General features: G+C 39.2%; 1 protein-coding gene across 3 annotated transcripts in view; it reads left to right on the forward strand.

Annotated features, from left to right (window-relative positions):
* The window catches only part of LOC101161591 (catenin delta-2), a 141,461-nt gene that overhangs the window by 98,381 nt on the left and 26,133 nt on the right, over window positions 1-16,947 (forward strand). For 2 of the 3 annotated variants that reach the window (XM_023949966.1, XM_023949964.1), the window contains exons 4-6: window positions 6,313-6,347; window positions 6,788-6,892; window positions 13,067-13,239. In XM_023949966.1, coding sequence (XP_023805734.1) covers window positions 6,313-6,347; window positions 6,788-6,892; window positions 13,067-13,239 — 313 coding nt within the window. The remainder of the gene's footprint in view (window positions 1-6,312; window positions 6,348-6,787; window positions 6,893-13,066; window positions 13,240-16,947) is intronic. The other variant, XM_023949965.1, reaches the window with a different exon arrangement.

The raw sequence follows: 16,947 nt of genomic DNA on the forward strand, positions 1-16,947 counted from the left end.
TGGGGGGTGGCTGTGGGTGCGTGGCGATCCCTGGGTTGCTCGGGTCGCGTGCCTGGGCTGGCTTGCGGAGACGGGGCACCGGTCGGGTGGTGGGCGGCTCATGGGCTCTGGGGGGCCTGGCTTCGTCTTTGGCCCTTGTCTCGGTGTCCGGTGGCCCCCATGGCTGCCGCCTGGTCGCCTGGCCAAGCGCTCCTGTCCTGTGGCCTGGGGGCCGGACACTGGGTTCGCTTATGCCTCTGGGCATTCGGGGGGCCCCTGTAGGGGGGCCTTCTCTGTGCCTGGCTGGTGGGGTGGGCGGTCCCCTCCTCCCCCCCTCCCGGGCTGCCTGGGTCCGGATGCTGGGGGGGCTCCTGGCCTGGGGGCTCTCCTCCCCTCTCCCGGTCTGGCTGGTCTGGCTGGGTAGGATCTGGTTCCCCTTGTGAAAACACGGTTCACGTCGGCAGCATGCATGTATCTCCACCCCCACGTGCACGTGCACACTACCACACTGCTCCCTGTCTGCTTCATCCCTCCTCCTTACCTACAGTGTAGAGATGGACAGATATTTTTCGTTCATCTTAGTGTCAGATTTTCACCTTTGATGTAATATTTATCTTTCCAGCAGATCTGGTATAATTGTTACAGCTTAAAATAATAACTTATTCAAATCAGTGCTTGTATCCCCCACCTTTTCACCTTTCTTCCTTTTACTCTCTTCCACCCCCCCCCCCCCCTTTCACATTCTTCCCCTCTCCCTCCCCACACACACTAAATGTAACAAATAAATAAAATAAAAAAAATACGACAAAAAGGGGTTTATACAAATCTACACTCTGTTTCCTCGAAGCTATATAACCTCTTTTTGTGATAGTAAAACCTGTCCAACACAAAAAGCCTTCAGCTCTAATCTGTTTGCTCAGCTATTGGACAGAACAAGTTAAAAAAAAAAAAAAGAAATAAAAAAAAAGAAATAAAGACTTGCAACGTAGTATGGTATTCTAATAATACAATATTGTATGCGTCAATGCTATTCAGTCCAGATGAACAGGAGTCATTTATTTTAAGAACCGCTTAAATTTGAAGTTTTATTCCATTGAAACATATTTCATTAAGTTCCTGCAGACATATTAAATGAAAATCAAACTGGTTATATTATTTTTGAAAGTTATGACAATTTTCTCCAAATTCTTAGCAGACTTTGACAGTAAAATTCTGTCCATCATGTTCTGCAAGTCTAATAATGCAATATTTTCAGATTAGCTAATTTTGATGAATAGTGCGAAAATGTGTTCATTTACAAGTAACCAAACTGTGCATATACGTCAAAGCAGCAGCTAAACGGGCTGCCTGTGGAGTTACTGCTTTAATGTCCATTCTTATGTGAAAGCAAGGGGCGGGTGTGCATGTGCTCACTGAGTTTAAACACATGAACATGCTGACAGCTTCATCCCCACATGTAAGCACTCTTTATCGTTACTGTCTTCAGAGGAGAGGCAGCTGCAGGACTGGAGCAAAACCTTTTGTGGTCCCCCTTTAAAGTCAGGAGGTTGATAAATCATAAAAGCTGAGGCCTAATGACTCGTGCAGAATGTGGCTGGAGGAATCAATGCTTAGATGGTTTGATAGTTTAGAAAGCACCAAAAACAAGCATTTGCAGCAGCTTAAAGCAAGGTTGAGCATAGAGCTGAGCAACAGCTTTAAAAAGAAAAACATATACAGTAAATTCTTTTCTAATCATAAAATAATAAAACCTTTCAACACAAGTTATATATATTTTAAAGTGCATCATTCTTGTCATTGACATACACACATTTAATAATACATTTACAGTTGATTAGTTTGTTCATTGGGGGGATTTATGTACATGTATATTCAGTCAGCTACCAATTGTGCAAGTTCTCCCACTTAAAAAAATTGAGAGAGGCCTGTAATCTTCATCATAAATATACCTGAACTATGAGAGAAAAAATGAGAAAAAAGATCTTGAAAATCACATTGTCTGATCTTTAAAGAATTTATTTGTAAATTATGGTGGAAAATAATTATTTGGTCAATAACAAAGGTTCAACTCAATACTTTGTTATATACCCTTTGTTGGCAATGACAGTAGTCAAACGTTTTTGCAAGTCTTCACAAGGTTTTCAAAAACTGTTGCTGGTATTTTGGCCCATTCCTCTATGCAGATCTCTTCTAGAGCAGGGATGTTTTGAGGCTGTCGCTGAGCAACACAAACTTTCAACTCCCTCCCAAAATTTTCTCTGGGGTTAAAGATCTAGAGACCAGCTAGGCCACTTCGGGACCTTCTCATGAAGCCACTCCTTGGTTACCCAGACAGTGTGTTGGGGATTATTGTTATGTTGAAAGATGTACTGTATGTAGAACTTTTGTTATTGATTAAATACTTATTTTCCACCATAGATTACAAATACATTATTTAAAAATGTGATTTTCTGTTCATTTTTCTCATTTTGTCTCTCATAGGTGAGGTATATCTACGATGAAAATTGCCTCTCTAATATTTTTCAGTGGGAGAACTTGCACAACTGGTGGCTGACTAAATAATTTTTAGCCCCATTGTATGTAGATTCCTTTTAGGAACAACAGGGGACTTTACATAGAGCAGTAAACAAAATTGTAAAACCTCTCATAAATATGGTGTCTTAAAATCCAAACACAACCTTAAAGTGTGTACTGTTGCAGCCTTTAGAGCTGGGAGTGTGCAATGTTATTGAAAAATGCTCCTCTTATTAAATCTCCGCCACATGTCTGTCACCTTTATCGTATGCAAAGTTTTCTTCCACTCATGCGTCTTTTGCTCTACCACTGTAACCAGCAATATAACCAAATATTTTAGCATTTGCTGCAACTGTGTTTTTCTGCTTTACCTTCACAAATATGGCGGTTCAGCTCTTTGGCTTCTGGCTCTTGTAGAGTATCACTCTATTGAAATTGTTTTGCACTATGGTCAAGTTTCCAATTTACTTTATGAAATTTAATTTAGTATTTTTAAGTTTGAATTCATATAGTCTTTAGAAAATTACAAATAATTAATTTTGCTTCAAAAGACAAAAAAGTAAATAATAATAATAATTTTATTCATTGTTTTGAAAATACTGTTATTTTGGAAAAGACCCTAAAAGTCAGCCTTATCAGGCCTTTTAAGCCATATATAAATAGCAACCTTAATCTTTTTGATGATAAGAGTAGTTGAGTTTGAGTTGCTTACAGTCATAATTCTTGTCTGTAAAAACTTGAAATTGCATATTTAAAACTTTAGACAGTGACAACACCACAAGCTGGATGGTCTGGAGGCTGAACATCCATTCAAGAGTCAGTTATAGTCTTGCAGTTTAAATGGCACAAATGAACATTGTCTGAAAACTGACTGGCAGTGCAGATTAAGTTAAATGAATGAATTTGTCATTGATTTTCCCATGAATGAATTTGTCATTGATGGTCCTTTGTCGTTTTGCCTGTTCATTCACTAATTTATGAACAGTCATTGAAAGAATGGATGTGTGTTTCTATGCATGTAATCTAGGCAAAATTATAATGGCAAAGATCCAGAAAAAAAATCTGGCATTTACAAAGGGATCAATACCACACAGCATAATCACTTTTTCTGAATGATTGGTATTTGAATATGCCCCTCTTTTGACCTGTTTCATTTATGTAAACTATGGAAACATTTTTTTCAGACACTCTCTTTTCTCTCCAAAAGAAGATTTTCTTGTGGTAGTTAATAAAACCTAATTAGTTAAACAGTCTGACCATGGCCATGTTAATCTAAAATGACTTTTATTGATTTGAAGTAAAATTATCTAAGAAAAGTGTTTTGTTCTTTACCAAAGTCTTTGCAAAACTATGTAAGAGTTTTAAGCTGTTTTCTCATATGCCACACAAATACTGTATGAAGCAAATCACATATAATTAATTACATTAAATGAAGCCTGTGTACATCCACAAATCCAAACATGTTTCATCTGTTTAAAACGCTAATTTTAATTACTACATAATTGGAAACGTCTCCGTTTAGCATTTTAAGCTTAAATGACAGAATGTTGTTTATTTTTTGGAATCGCAAAAAAAAAAAAAAAAAAAATCCAACATTTTCCAAAAAACAGTGAAATACGGATGAGTTTATTGATGTTTATATTTACATCATTATCTTTACTTTTCACTATCTTTCTGAGGTATTTAAATTATGGAGCCAGTAAAGGGAAATATAAGTTAAAAAAAAATAGTACTACTTTGTCCTGCGCACAATAGAGTATCTAATGAGCACAAAAAAGTTTCTTATGGGCGCAAGAAAGTATCTGGTGCTCACCAGAAAGCAGTGCACATTAAATAGACTGTTGTCCCTCTATCCAACTTGGTCAATATTTTGTAAAATCGCCACTTTCTAACATAATGTCATTTTTTGGTCAAATGACCACTTAGTTTCTTGTCTGCACTAGATACTTTCTTGTGCACACAAGAAACCGGAACTTTTTTTTTTTTTTTACTTCCGTGTCCCTTTAGGGGGGATTTTGCAGCTGGATGGCTCAATGTCTGGTTCATGAGAAACCAGGGTTATTTTCTCAGGGGGGCACGATGGACTTCATCCATTGTGGGTTCTTGGGCAAGACCCTACACGCCAAGTCTGGGTCCCCCTGTGCTGGTCCCCAGCCCAGATAAAAATACAGGTTTGTGTCAGGAAGGGCATCCGGCGAAAACATCTCTGCCAAAACCACCTGTGCTATTCAATGAAAGGTGATTAATTGTGGCGATCCCTGAAGGGATAAGTTGAAGGGTTACAACAACAACATCATTTCATTTCAATAAAATTAAAAGACTAATACTTTTTTCCCTCCTCCTGTCTTTTTTGCAGTAAAAACTTAAGTCAAATGGAAACTGCTGTATTTGTGAACACATGATTGAGTAGCTTTGATCCACCTTGACCCGCTCTTCTTTACATTTTTATTTTAGTTCATTACTAAAATTCATCATTGCATAGCTATATTAAAATCTGATGATAGCTAATAAATCAAGCATATTTGATCAAGCTAAACTGGATGGCTTTAATAAATGAGAAGCCAAGAAAATTTCGAAAGCTTATACTTTTTCTTAATTTTATCCTAATTTCCTACTTGTCAAAGGAAACTACTAAACTGACGATGTCAGGCACCTAGACTGTACAGATCTTTTTTCTTGTTCTAACTAATAGGTGTGAAATCAATATTTCCAGCAAAATGTAGACACAATGACTGGGACTGTTAAAGACGACACAGCTGCACCCAAAAAGACAGCTTCAGGTTAAACTCCCATGCAGCGCTACGGACTTCTCGAGCTTGACAGCCTTCAGCCGAGTTGACACAATAAAAACATAAACTGCTAACATGCTGTCACAAAGATTACAGCTGACAAGTGGAACTGATTGTTGAGGAAAAAGGTGCCAGTATTGTTTTGGGGTTTATTCTTTCATTGTCCATGTCGGTCAGGTGGCAGCATGGCAGGTGCATCTGTGTTTAAACTTACAGGGGGGTCTGTATGAATGTGTGTATTGTAATCCTTATTTTCATTTGTTATGAAGCTCAAAAGGGGGAAACATTCATTCATACCATACAACATAACCTTTGTGGGATAAATTTGAACCTATCAAAAGTATTCATGCTTAACAGAATCTCTCTGAATTTCACTGATAAGGTCTTGAAAAGATGCTCACAAGTCCTTGTTTGTAGGTCTAAATTAAGTCCAAAGTCTTTGCATTTCACTTCAATTCAAGTCAAGTCTCAAGTCTTAAAACATAAACATTGTCGCATTTTGCCAATGCACCAATTTTAAAAACAGGCAGTTTGCGTTTCTAAATTTTTATTGCAAAATTATTTTGATTTCGTATACCTCTCTATGTCTTATGTGCGAATGCTCTTCCTTCTGCATTTACCAGGCTTGGGACAGGCACAAGCAGGACACTGGTTTGTGCCTTGTTGAGGCTGCACTTTCTCTCTCTCTGTCCATCCAACCTTACATTTTATCGTTTTTTATTTATTTGTTTATGTTTTTTTTTTTTTTTGGCGCGTTGTTTTTCTTAAAAATATTTTGATTTGTAATTTTTAATCTTTTAGTTAATTGTGGATCGTTTTAGTCCATCAAATATGGAAGGGCAGTCATGATGTTTATGGGTGGCGTTGCCCATGCCTTTATCTGCCCTTGAGTGTGACACAGGTCATTTTTAAGGGGCTACATAAAGATTGTATTTTGTTTCATATATTGTTTTATGCAATACTTCCGAATTTTTTTTTAGTGTCATTGTTCCTATTTTTTCAATATTGATATTATTTTTTTGCCTTACAGTTCAACAGATGACCAATTTCGCTGGAACTCTCAAGGTAAAATTCTGCAAGAATATACAGATTACAGATATTTCAATCTACTCATGTGCTGACACTTTATCCCTTCAGCCTTTTTAGAATTTAAAAGTGCATGTAGTGTTTTATGACTCTATTGGAAAAGTGACTGAAAAGACAGTCTTATTTTTGATGGATTTTGTCAATTCTAAACACCACTTTCAGCTTGTGTGCCATTGACTTTTTGGGAATTCGTATCCATGTACTTGTATATTGAATGAATCAAAAGATGATGTGGAGACCCCAAAAACACTTACCCAGGGTGGAGTTTTGTGACTTTGTCAAATTGTTCTGCATGTGTGCACAGAGCAAACACATAGTGGGATTTAAGCATTTTAATTTTCCAGCCTATAGACTGCATATAAACATGCAAAGGCACTAAACTGACTTCTTTCCTTCTTTGTTCCAATTCGTCTTTGCAGCAGATGGACAGAAGGACATTGAAGATGAGCTGACCACAGGTTTGGAGCTGGTGGACTCCTGTATTCGTTCCCTTCAGGAATCAGGGATACTCGACAGTGGAGAACGTAAGTCCCTTTCTTAATTTTAATCTTAGCAGATGGATCATTATTGTTTTTTAGTGTTAAAGGCAAAAAAAAAAAAAACTCAGGCACAAAGCCAAATTAAATCCAACTCAACAGAAAACTCCTGAAGTTTCTTTTTTTTTTTTTTTTTTCTTCCTGGCAACTTCTCTATTCGATATGAACTTTGGCTGTTGATAAACAAATTCCAGAGATGATTGAGAGGTAGACTGTACTGTATGAGGTCTTTGGCATTTTCTGTTCAGGTCATTGGTTTTGGAACACTGCATTCCCATTTCACTTATTGTGTGCTGACCTTTTTGATGGCTGATATTGCTGTAATGGCTGGCATTTTCAAAACTTGGACTCTGTTTGATGGTCTGCAAAGATGAGATTCTACATGTTGCACAATAAGCATTTATTGTATGTATGTATATATATATATATATATATATATATATATATATATATATATATATATATATATATATATGTATGTGTGTATGTGTGTATATGTGTGTATATGTATATATGTGTGTGTGTGTGTGTGTGTGTGTTTATATATTTGCCTAATTAGCTTCTGCTGTTTGCTTTTCTAAGACAAAGATTGTGAGATTTCAAAATAAGAGAAATTTTAATTGTACTTGTAAAAGTTTTAGTTAATTTCTCTTTTCCAATGGAAATATGGTTGCTTTTATAATCCAAATTCCGCTGCTTTTCTTGTGTAGCAAATGATTCACTTTGTGAACCAAGATGAACTCGAATTGACATTTCCTCTATGTACCGTTCATGTGGGTGCATGATTTATGGGTGCACTGTAAATTGCCAAGCAATAATCAAATAAGATGTGAGAATATCAAATATCAGGAAGCATTTGCTTTAAAATGATCTGCTTGTTTGTGAGTTGTCAGTGCAGACTAATAGAACTCATGAATAAATGTTCAAAGATAATGCTATAACCCCACAGTGTTTATTTCATCTGAGCATGCTTACAATTGCAAATGAAACAAGTGCAAGCTCTGTTATCATCTTGCCTTTTGTTGTTCCTCCCTGTAAGACATGGACATGTTGTTGAGACATCTTAAACTGTGTGGTACATTTACAACAGAGGGGCTATTTTAAATATTCATGATCATTTATGACCAAATGTACATTGTCCTTCATAGTCAGGAAAAGCTGTTATTGTATTCTTGTCTTTGTTCCTAACATAAAAATCAGCATCATCAAATACATTCTTAGAAAAGAGTATTCATTTATTCTTGATCCAGTATTGCAATGTGTTTATTTGAATCAAAAGGATTTGGAGCTCAGATAAATTAAAATCAGTGATCTGTGGAATAGGAATCATATGTTGAGCAGCTTAAATTTGAACCTATTAAATTTTCTGACCTGCTAAGATCAACTCATGTGATTTCAAAGCTTTTACACAAACACATACTAAGCTAATACAGTGATCCCTTGCTATAACGCGGTTTACTTTTCACGGTTTCGCTACTTCACGGATTTGCATCGTGCATTGTGTTCTGCATTCTGATTGGCTAAAAAAGTCACTCCGCTTCTTCTCTACCTGTGCGTCAATAATGTTGCAGTTTAATATGTACACGTACGTAAATCAGCTTTCCAAATTACGTACATGCAAATCATCTGCAATTTCAAGTTTCTCTAAAACCCATAGAAAAAGACCAACACCAACTGTCAATCACTATGTTCTTCTCCCGAACAAACACACACAGCTGCACCGCGGGCTTGAGAAGGAGAAAACACTGCAGCTTCTCAGACTGAAGAGCATTGAAATACACCTGAGCCACTATTTGTCCGTTTGTACTTTGTAATTTTTTCATGATCATTTTAAATTTTCTCCCGTTTAATTCAATTACTCTCGGGTCGCAGTGGGCGGGGCTAATCTCCGCGATTTGAAGCCTTCTGTTCAAATTGATGATTAAAATTATTGTTTGACAGTACAGTACAGAAGTTATTTGTTGAAAAAAAAACGTTTTTAAAGTACTTTGATTTGTGAAACAAATGCTTGAGCCTGTAAAATGGTTTGTTCTTTCTTTTCAATGTATAATAGAGTATTTAATTGTATAATAATTTTTTTTTAAAATAGAGGTTTCTACTTCACGGATTTTGCCTATCACGGGGTCTTTCTGGAACGGAACCCCCGCGATAAACAAGGGTTTACTGTAATCGGTTTTTATTTATTTGTTTCGCGTTTTAAAAACTCCAAATAAGCAAGGCTTAAATAAAATTCCTCTCTCACTCTTCCGCGGGTGGTTACTCACACAAGCTCGGGTCCTCTACCAGAGGACTGGGAGCTTGAGGGTCCTGCGCAGTATCTTAGCTGTTCCTAGCACTGCGCTCTTCTGAACTGAGAGATCTGAGGTCTTTCCAGGTATCTGTTGTAGCCACTCTTCCTGCTGGGGGCTTACTGCCCGAGTGCTCCCATTACCACAGGCACCACTATCACCTTCACTTCCCAGGCTTTCTCCAGTTCTTCTCTGAGTCCCTGGTATTTCTCCAGTTTCTCAAGTTTTTTTCTTTCTGATGTTTCCTTCACTTGGCACTGCCACATCTACCAAAACAGCTTTCCTTTGTTCCATTACCTTCCTTTCAGTCTGGATCTGGAAGTCCCACAGGATCTTTGCTCTCTCATTCTCTACAACTTTTGGAGGTGTTTCCCATTTTATACTTTGGGGTTTCCAGTTCATATTCTACGCACATGTTTATGTATATTATTCCAGCCACTTGATTGTGGCGCTCCATGTATGCTTTCCCTGCCAGCATCTTACACCCTGCAGTTATGTGCTGGATTGTTCCGGGTGCCTCTTTGTACAGCCTACACCTTGGGTCTTGTCTGGTGTGGTAGATCTAAACCTCTATAACTCTGGTGCTCAGGGATTGTTCCTGAGCTGCCAGGATGAGTGCTTCAGTCCTGTCCTTTCTAGCCATTGGTAGAACTTCTTGATATCAGCCACTTCAGTTACGGTCCGGTGGTACATCCCATGCAGGGGTTTGTCCTCCCATGAGGATCAGTCCTCAAACACCGCATCCTCTGCTCTCCATTGCCTGAGACATTTGCTGAGTAAATTGTCATTTGGGGCCTTGAGCGTGATGTATTCATGGATCTTGGATGTTTCATCCTGGTTAGTGGCTTCCACACTCACTAGTCCTCGGCCTCCTTCCTTGCGGCTAGCATGCAGTTTCAGTATACTGGATTTGGGATGGAACTCTCCATGTATGTTGAAGAGCTTTTGTGTCTTAACATCTGTGGTCTCTTTGGCCGTCCTTTGGCCATTTTGGAGAGTTCTGAGGTGAGATGCTCATGTGAGAAAACCAACCAAGCTGTAGGTCACTCTTTTTGCAAAGGTGATGTAAAGCTAAGGAAAACAAATATGCAGGGTTAGATAATTTGATTTTAAAAGTACATACGTCACTGTAGATATTACAATTTTCAGTTACCCAAATGTTTGGAACTTTTTTCATTTATTTAAATGGGGTTTCTAATCAATTCTACCTGCAAATAAAACAAAAACAAAAATCTATTTTTTTGGCTTTTTTAACTGTTCTCTCAAGCTTTGTAGCTATAGTCAACCTAATAATTTGACTGAAAGACACATAAACTGCTTCAATCACGAAGCACACGCAAAGTAACAAACAAAGTTTGAGTGATGATGAGTGTGGGAGCTCTGTCACAAAACACAGCACAAAAATGTTGTTTAATAATTCATAAAAAGCAAGAGATGAATCCAGATGAGAAAAGGCAAGTCTTTTGTAAAGACGAGAGGCAGAGGAGTTGATCCTGGTTCACAGCACACGGACTCTTAGGGAAGGAAAGTGTCTGAGGTAAGAGAAGAAGAGCAATGTGGAGGCAATAGAAAAGATAAGAAGCAAGTACAAGATGAATTTTCCCTTATTCTTTATTTTTTTTACAGGTAAGCAAACCTTAAAATATGGTGAGCAGAATAAGGAAAGGAGAAAAGACTGATGACACATCTTTATTAAAAAAAGACAGATGGTGTAGATGGATGGTTTCAGGGGCAGAGCCATGGGGGCAATGGGACCCCCCCCCCCCCTCAGCAAAAAGTTTCCAGACTTGCTCCCCAATTTATGAATCAATATTAGCAGTATTTGTTCCAGAGGGTAAAAAATCATCAGTATAAGCTTTTTTAAGCATTGCAAAAATAAAAGTATTATTTTGAATGAAATCTTATGAGCCCCACAAATTATTCACTTCACCCCTGTTGTTTATTTGCCGTAGGAGTGTGACGATAACCGCATTTTCTTAAGTTCTGCATATGGTTTGTGATTGGAACTATAATAAGCATATTAAACACATTCATCTTTACTGATAATTTACTTTTTCTGCTAGTCCTGTGCTCAGACTTCAAGGGTTTCTGGGGTAAACCTTTTATAAGTGTTCTCCTTCACTCACTGCGCCAGCTCTCTCTCCCTCTTGCCGGCGCGCGGCTCTCACTGCCTCTACGCTGCACGCGGCGCGCGACCTCTTCTCACAAATGCGCGCGGTTTCAGAAACACATTCTCATTCTACAACAGAAGTTTCCGTCTCGCGATGAAATACAACAAATTTCCTGTGTTCTAATTATTCATTTCCATTGTATTCATTTCCATTACAAGCTGCATGCGTTCTTCAGTGCGCAACACGGCCGCCCGCCGGAGGGTTTTGTGTTGGGAGGGGTTTATTACCGTTCTCCTTCACTCTGTAACATGAACGTGCACTGTTAGAGTGCGATGAATATCACTACATGTTTTGTTTGGGAACTATTTTGTGCAGCGCAATGTTACGTGTCTGTATAAACAAAGGCAGAGCCTCCTGCCCATTGTTCTTCATGGGTGTCAGGCTTCATGGCTGCTAGAAAAGGTGACAAAGTGTCTGTAGTCTCGTTTATAATATAATATAATATTCTGAGAAGATGTCTGTACCAGAGAGCACAGGTGAAGCCAGGCGTGCAGCTGGAGACCGGCCCGCTGCAGAAGAATCAACACGCACGCCCAACACACTTGTGCGCCCTCCGTCCTCCTACACACGCAGTACGCTGACACACATACACAGTCATTCTAAAACACTTATATAGCTAGTTCATTAGTAGTTTGTTAGATAGGTAGTAGTTAGTTGTTACTGTTATTTGTTAATAAAGAATACTGCATTGTAATTGTATTCATTTACGACGCAAATTTACAATAGAAAAGCATCTCAGCTAAAAGAACTGTAGTTTTACTATTTTGGCCACCCCTACAAAGTATCCTCCCCCCTTACCACCCCCTTAGCTCTGCCACTGGATGCCTTACAATATCATGCAACCCAAACCTCTAACTAAACACTATACAAGTGTTTCCCTTCAAACTACTGCATCACCCCTTAAATATGCTTTTAAGATGTTTCATATTAAAAGGCACCTCCGAGATTCTCAGTCCAGATCATCAGTTTGAGTTGCACAGCACAGGAATCGGCAAGCTCTGGGATTATTATTTGTTGACACAGCAGCAGCTAAATCAGGTGGTAGGAGCATGCGGTTCTTAAACTCAATTACCAGAGGCGTGTGCATGTAGTTAAATGCATCCTGATCGCCGTTTAAAGCACATTTTCTTCACATCGTGAAGTTTATTAGTGCTTAACCTATTAGGGTATATGAAATAAATTCCATTAACGCGCAGTGCTCATTAAAAGACAAAAAAATGAGAGACTGCTAATTGATTAGCATCTCAATCCATTTCCTTGCCTGACATGTGAAAATAAAAAGTCAAACGTAGATCTGTTGTAAAATCAACACGTTTGAGGAGGTATTGTATAACTTGTTAAAACTTCTATCCATCACGATTTTCTTCTTCTGAGCCCTCCTTCTCCCTCTCTCTACATCTCCCTGCTCCTCCTCCTCTCATTCTCTGTGTTCCTCTGTTTCTCCCTTCCTCTGCTAATAAATTATGTATGCCATCTCAACTCACAGAGTGCTGCACTGCTGCACTATCTGCTCTAAATTGCTGCTCTTTCTCTCTTCCCTATTTCACTCTTCGTTTCTCAATACCCCCCCCCCCCGTCCCTTCACACCCCCTCTCCTTCTCACTCTTAATCTCTCACTCTCTCTTTCTCACACACAAACTTAACATGCCCCCCCCCCCCCCACCTCTAAACCAACCACACACCACTCCTGTCTCAACTGGTAGGACCGGCTCTTCTTTCCCAGAGTTCCTTGCAGCTCAACTCCACCCCGGAGGCTTCGCTTCAGTACTCTGCCAGCTACCATAGCAACCAGACCCTCGCCCTTAGCGACAGCATCTCTGCAGCAACTCATCAGCGCAGCGGGCAGGTTGGAGGAGCCGTGCGCAGCTACAATCAGGTAAGAAAGAAAAAAAAAAGCAGCATGCAAAGAAAATAAGTATGCAGATTTTGCCTAAGTCAGGAAGATTAATCAGAATTACAAACAAACTGGCATTTTGCATGAACTTAAGCATGCAGTCGTACTAAGTTTGAGTCGGTAAAAAACACTGGTAACTGTCATCAGAAGCCTTCACAAAAAAATAAAGTAAAATAAAAAAAACAGAAGTGAGAGTCTAAATTTACTTGATTTTACCTTGTAAGGACTAGGTGGATGTTACATAGTGAAAGCAACTCCCAGCACTGTCACTGCATGTGGAACTGTTTATCATCATAGCTGTTGAGGCTGTTTGAACTGTCAAAGTACACATTTTTAAAGAATTCCTAATCATTAGCTTTGCTTAAGTCCAGTTGCAGCAGCTGGCTTTTTTGCATTTTGCCTCCATTTTAATGAGGTGAAAGACAGAGGAAGACTTGTTCAGAGGAAGAGAACTGCTCAGAAACTGAGGGGAAGGAAGCACAGAGAGAGATCTCACCAAAGCATCTTCCTCATAAGGACTTCACAAGTAAAGCTGGATGCAAAGCGATATATTAATCACAGCAGTGTGTTACTAGAGAGGCAACCCCTGTAATTATTATACAGCCTTCAGCCAATTATTCTTAATTTTCAGGTCCCTAACATATCAGATGCACTATGCATACTGCAAACACACATACACGTGTACACACATGGACTAGCAGACACCCACACATCTGCCTAATCAGTGAGCAGCTGCAGTGCTTCATTAAAAATATTTCCAGTGTCTGGAACAAATGTTCCATTTGTGAAAGAGGATTATGAATTAAAAGTTAGAAGAAGCGCTCTCGATTACACCTCTTGAAAATCTCCTCATCACCTGTGCAAGAAGGCGATGTTCCCCCTAAGGTTGCGTTTTCAAGAGGGGATATTTTGCTTTTCATTTAATGTTTTTTTGTTTGTCTATTTGCATGAAAACCAAGCAGAACCAGTTTTAGATAAAAGCTTGCATTGTTTCCTTCAACAACTTGAACTTAAGAGACGGAAAAACAAAAAGATATAACGATATACCGACAAGTAAAGAACAATGAACTTTCTTGTTTTTTCTGTGTTTCCAGTCCTCTTTCCTTGTCCTTTCCACTCATCATCTCTGACCACTGACTGTGTCTCTGTTTGTGTGTATTCTCCTCTGATGTTTTGGGCTTGTCAGTGTAATGGGGCTACTGCTGTCAGCAAGGCTTGTTGCTCATGAATAGCTTTGGGCATGCCAGCACTGTGAGATGTGCAGGTCTAGCCTGCATACATGTGCTGCATATGCACATATGTGTGGTGTGTTTGCTGCTTTGTAAACCTAGGTGTGCGCGAGGAGTGGTTTCCACATGCATTCTTCAAGTGACCACGTCAATGCGTTTGATTAAAGTTGGAATGAATGACTGGAGAAGAGGCAGAGAGCCATCTAATAGCTGGCTTGTTGGTGCTCTTTTGTAGGATATTTATAACCCTGAGAGGCCATGCTTTAATAATGCATGGATACATGGCACCTCAAACATCCCAGTGTTTGACTGGAGGAGAAAAGAGGCAGAACTACAGGGTGACATACAGCAGAATCAAGAAAGTGTACTCCCTCACAGAGTGTATAAGGCTTTCTCTCTGTTATTCACCTCAGCCTGCAATTCATCCTTTACTCATCACTTATTTACACATCCTTTTACTTATCTGTCTTTAAATCCATTAATCAAGACTACGAGTCTCACGATCCCATTTCGTTATCAGTCCACATTTGTTAGTTTATAAGCAGTTAAAAGAAAATTAGCTTTCAAGATCAATAGAATCATTAGACAAACACTTTAGTGATCTCAGTTCAATCAGCCTTTGGTATCCACATGTGACAGCTTTGAGGGTCAAGCTCAAAAGCACTTTGAAATTTCAAAATACCACATACACATATACATTTAAAGAAACGTTTTCATGAGCAATACAAAGGTTTAATCTGCAAAATGTTGTCTTGTTGGGTTTTTAACGTATTTTATAGTAAGTAACAGTGCAAGTGTAATACATGTCTTTCTGAATCGGGTTTAAAACGTTTTGGAAGTGTATGTGGAGTTGCATCACTACTTGAATACATTCCTTTCTACCTTTCAGTGTCCTAGTGGCGTAGCGCCCACTCTCAAACTACTTTCCTAAGCAGGTATTCAAGTGTCTACTTCCAATGAAAAGTTGATGTAAACACATGTAAACTTGTGTTTTGGGCTTCCGCGTTCAAAGCTCCCCCATTTCACGGGTCACTACACAGGTTTCTATGACTGGTTTGGGGCTCTACGTACAAACTGTGCAGCCATTGAATGCCTGTTGAAAGTTAAAACAGGTTTGAATTTTGACCAGTCTGGGACTCGGATTTAAATGGCATCCCTTTTAACTCTCAGAAATGTTCAAAACTGTTCGAAAATTGATCATGGAGGAGAAATTAATATTTGTGGTTTGTGCCCGGCAAGACCAAGTCTTTCATACATCAAAACAGAGCTGTGAAAAAAATAGCCAAGAGCAAGATTCTCAAGATTTGCTCCGCTTCAACATTTCGCACCAAGCCTCATCCAACTGTAGATGGCCAGCGTGAAGATTATCTGCTAAGGGTGTATTTGGTGTGAACTTAGCATAGGTGTTGGTGGTTTAAATCCACAACTGAGTCATAGCAAAGACTAAAAACGGGATCCAATGCATCCCAGTTTAACATTCAACATTAAGAGGTTGGATTGAGGTTAAACCACCCAAAGGTGGAGCACATCTATGACTGCTTCTCACTGCTTCTAAAGCGACATGTCAAATACAGAAAACAGACTTTACACTCCCAGGTCTGTACATATTGATGGGGATGTTAACGTTTTTTAAAAAAATGCAGTAAATAATAGCTGGCCTTAAAATTATGTTGTCTTTCACGTTTTGAGGTAACCATGTTGTTTTTAAACTTTTACTTTGGGGCTCAATTCTTTAAAGAAGTAATTTGGGTGTAGATGAAAAGTCATTTACCCAGCCACCACTCTCTGTCTATGGCTGCATGTCCTTGCGCAGTGGGAGTTGCCATGAATGTCTGCGCAGAAGCTCAAGTATCCCTGCCAAACAGTGAATCACCAGGAAGTGTGAAGCGATCAAAATCCAGACTTGGCAGTGTGCCTTGACTCTGTATAAACTCAGGGCTATCGGAGGCAAAGAAAGACATTCATAAAGGAGTGCTCCGGGCTAAACATGGGTTAAGTCCCAAAGGTAACTCGCTGTTTGAGTCGTGGTTTGTGGGTTCTGCTCACTTCTGCGAATCCACCGCAGTTAGGGTGAATAATTCTCGTTCCTGCTTCACCATGGCCTCATATAGGATATAATTTGGGTGCTTTTGGAATAAATGTCCCCTTAAATTTTGCAGTACAAATTTAAAGTAGCTGCTCTTTCTTCCACAGGATCACTTTTGGTTGCCAGCAAATACACTAAAATCCTTCTTACTGGCTTTTTGTGCATAGCTGTGCCCTTGACCTGAGGTCTGAATGTCAATGAAGTAATTTTTCCCCTAAAACAAAGACAGAGAGACGTACACATTCGAGCTTTCTGGATTTAGAAAGTCTGTCCTAGAGCTGATGGACGCCCTGCTTTTGGGAAAGGAGGAGCTGAGAGGCTTTATCCTTGCCTTGCTCCATCTTTGCCTTGGTGTCAAAACAATGACAAACATGC

The sequence above is a fragment of the Oryzias latipes genome, chromosome 20, assembly GCF_002234675.1.
Source record: "Oryzias latipes chromosome 20, ASM223467v1".
NCBI classification, from domain to species: Eukaryota; Metazoa; Chordata; class Actinopteri; order Beloniformes; family Adrianichthyidae; genus Oryzias; species Oryzias latipes.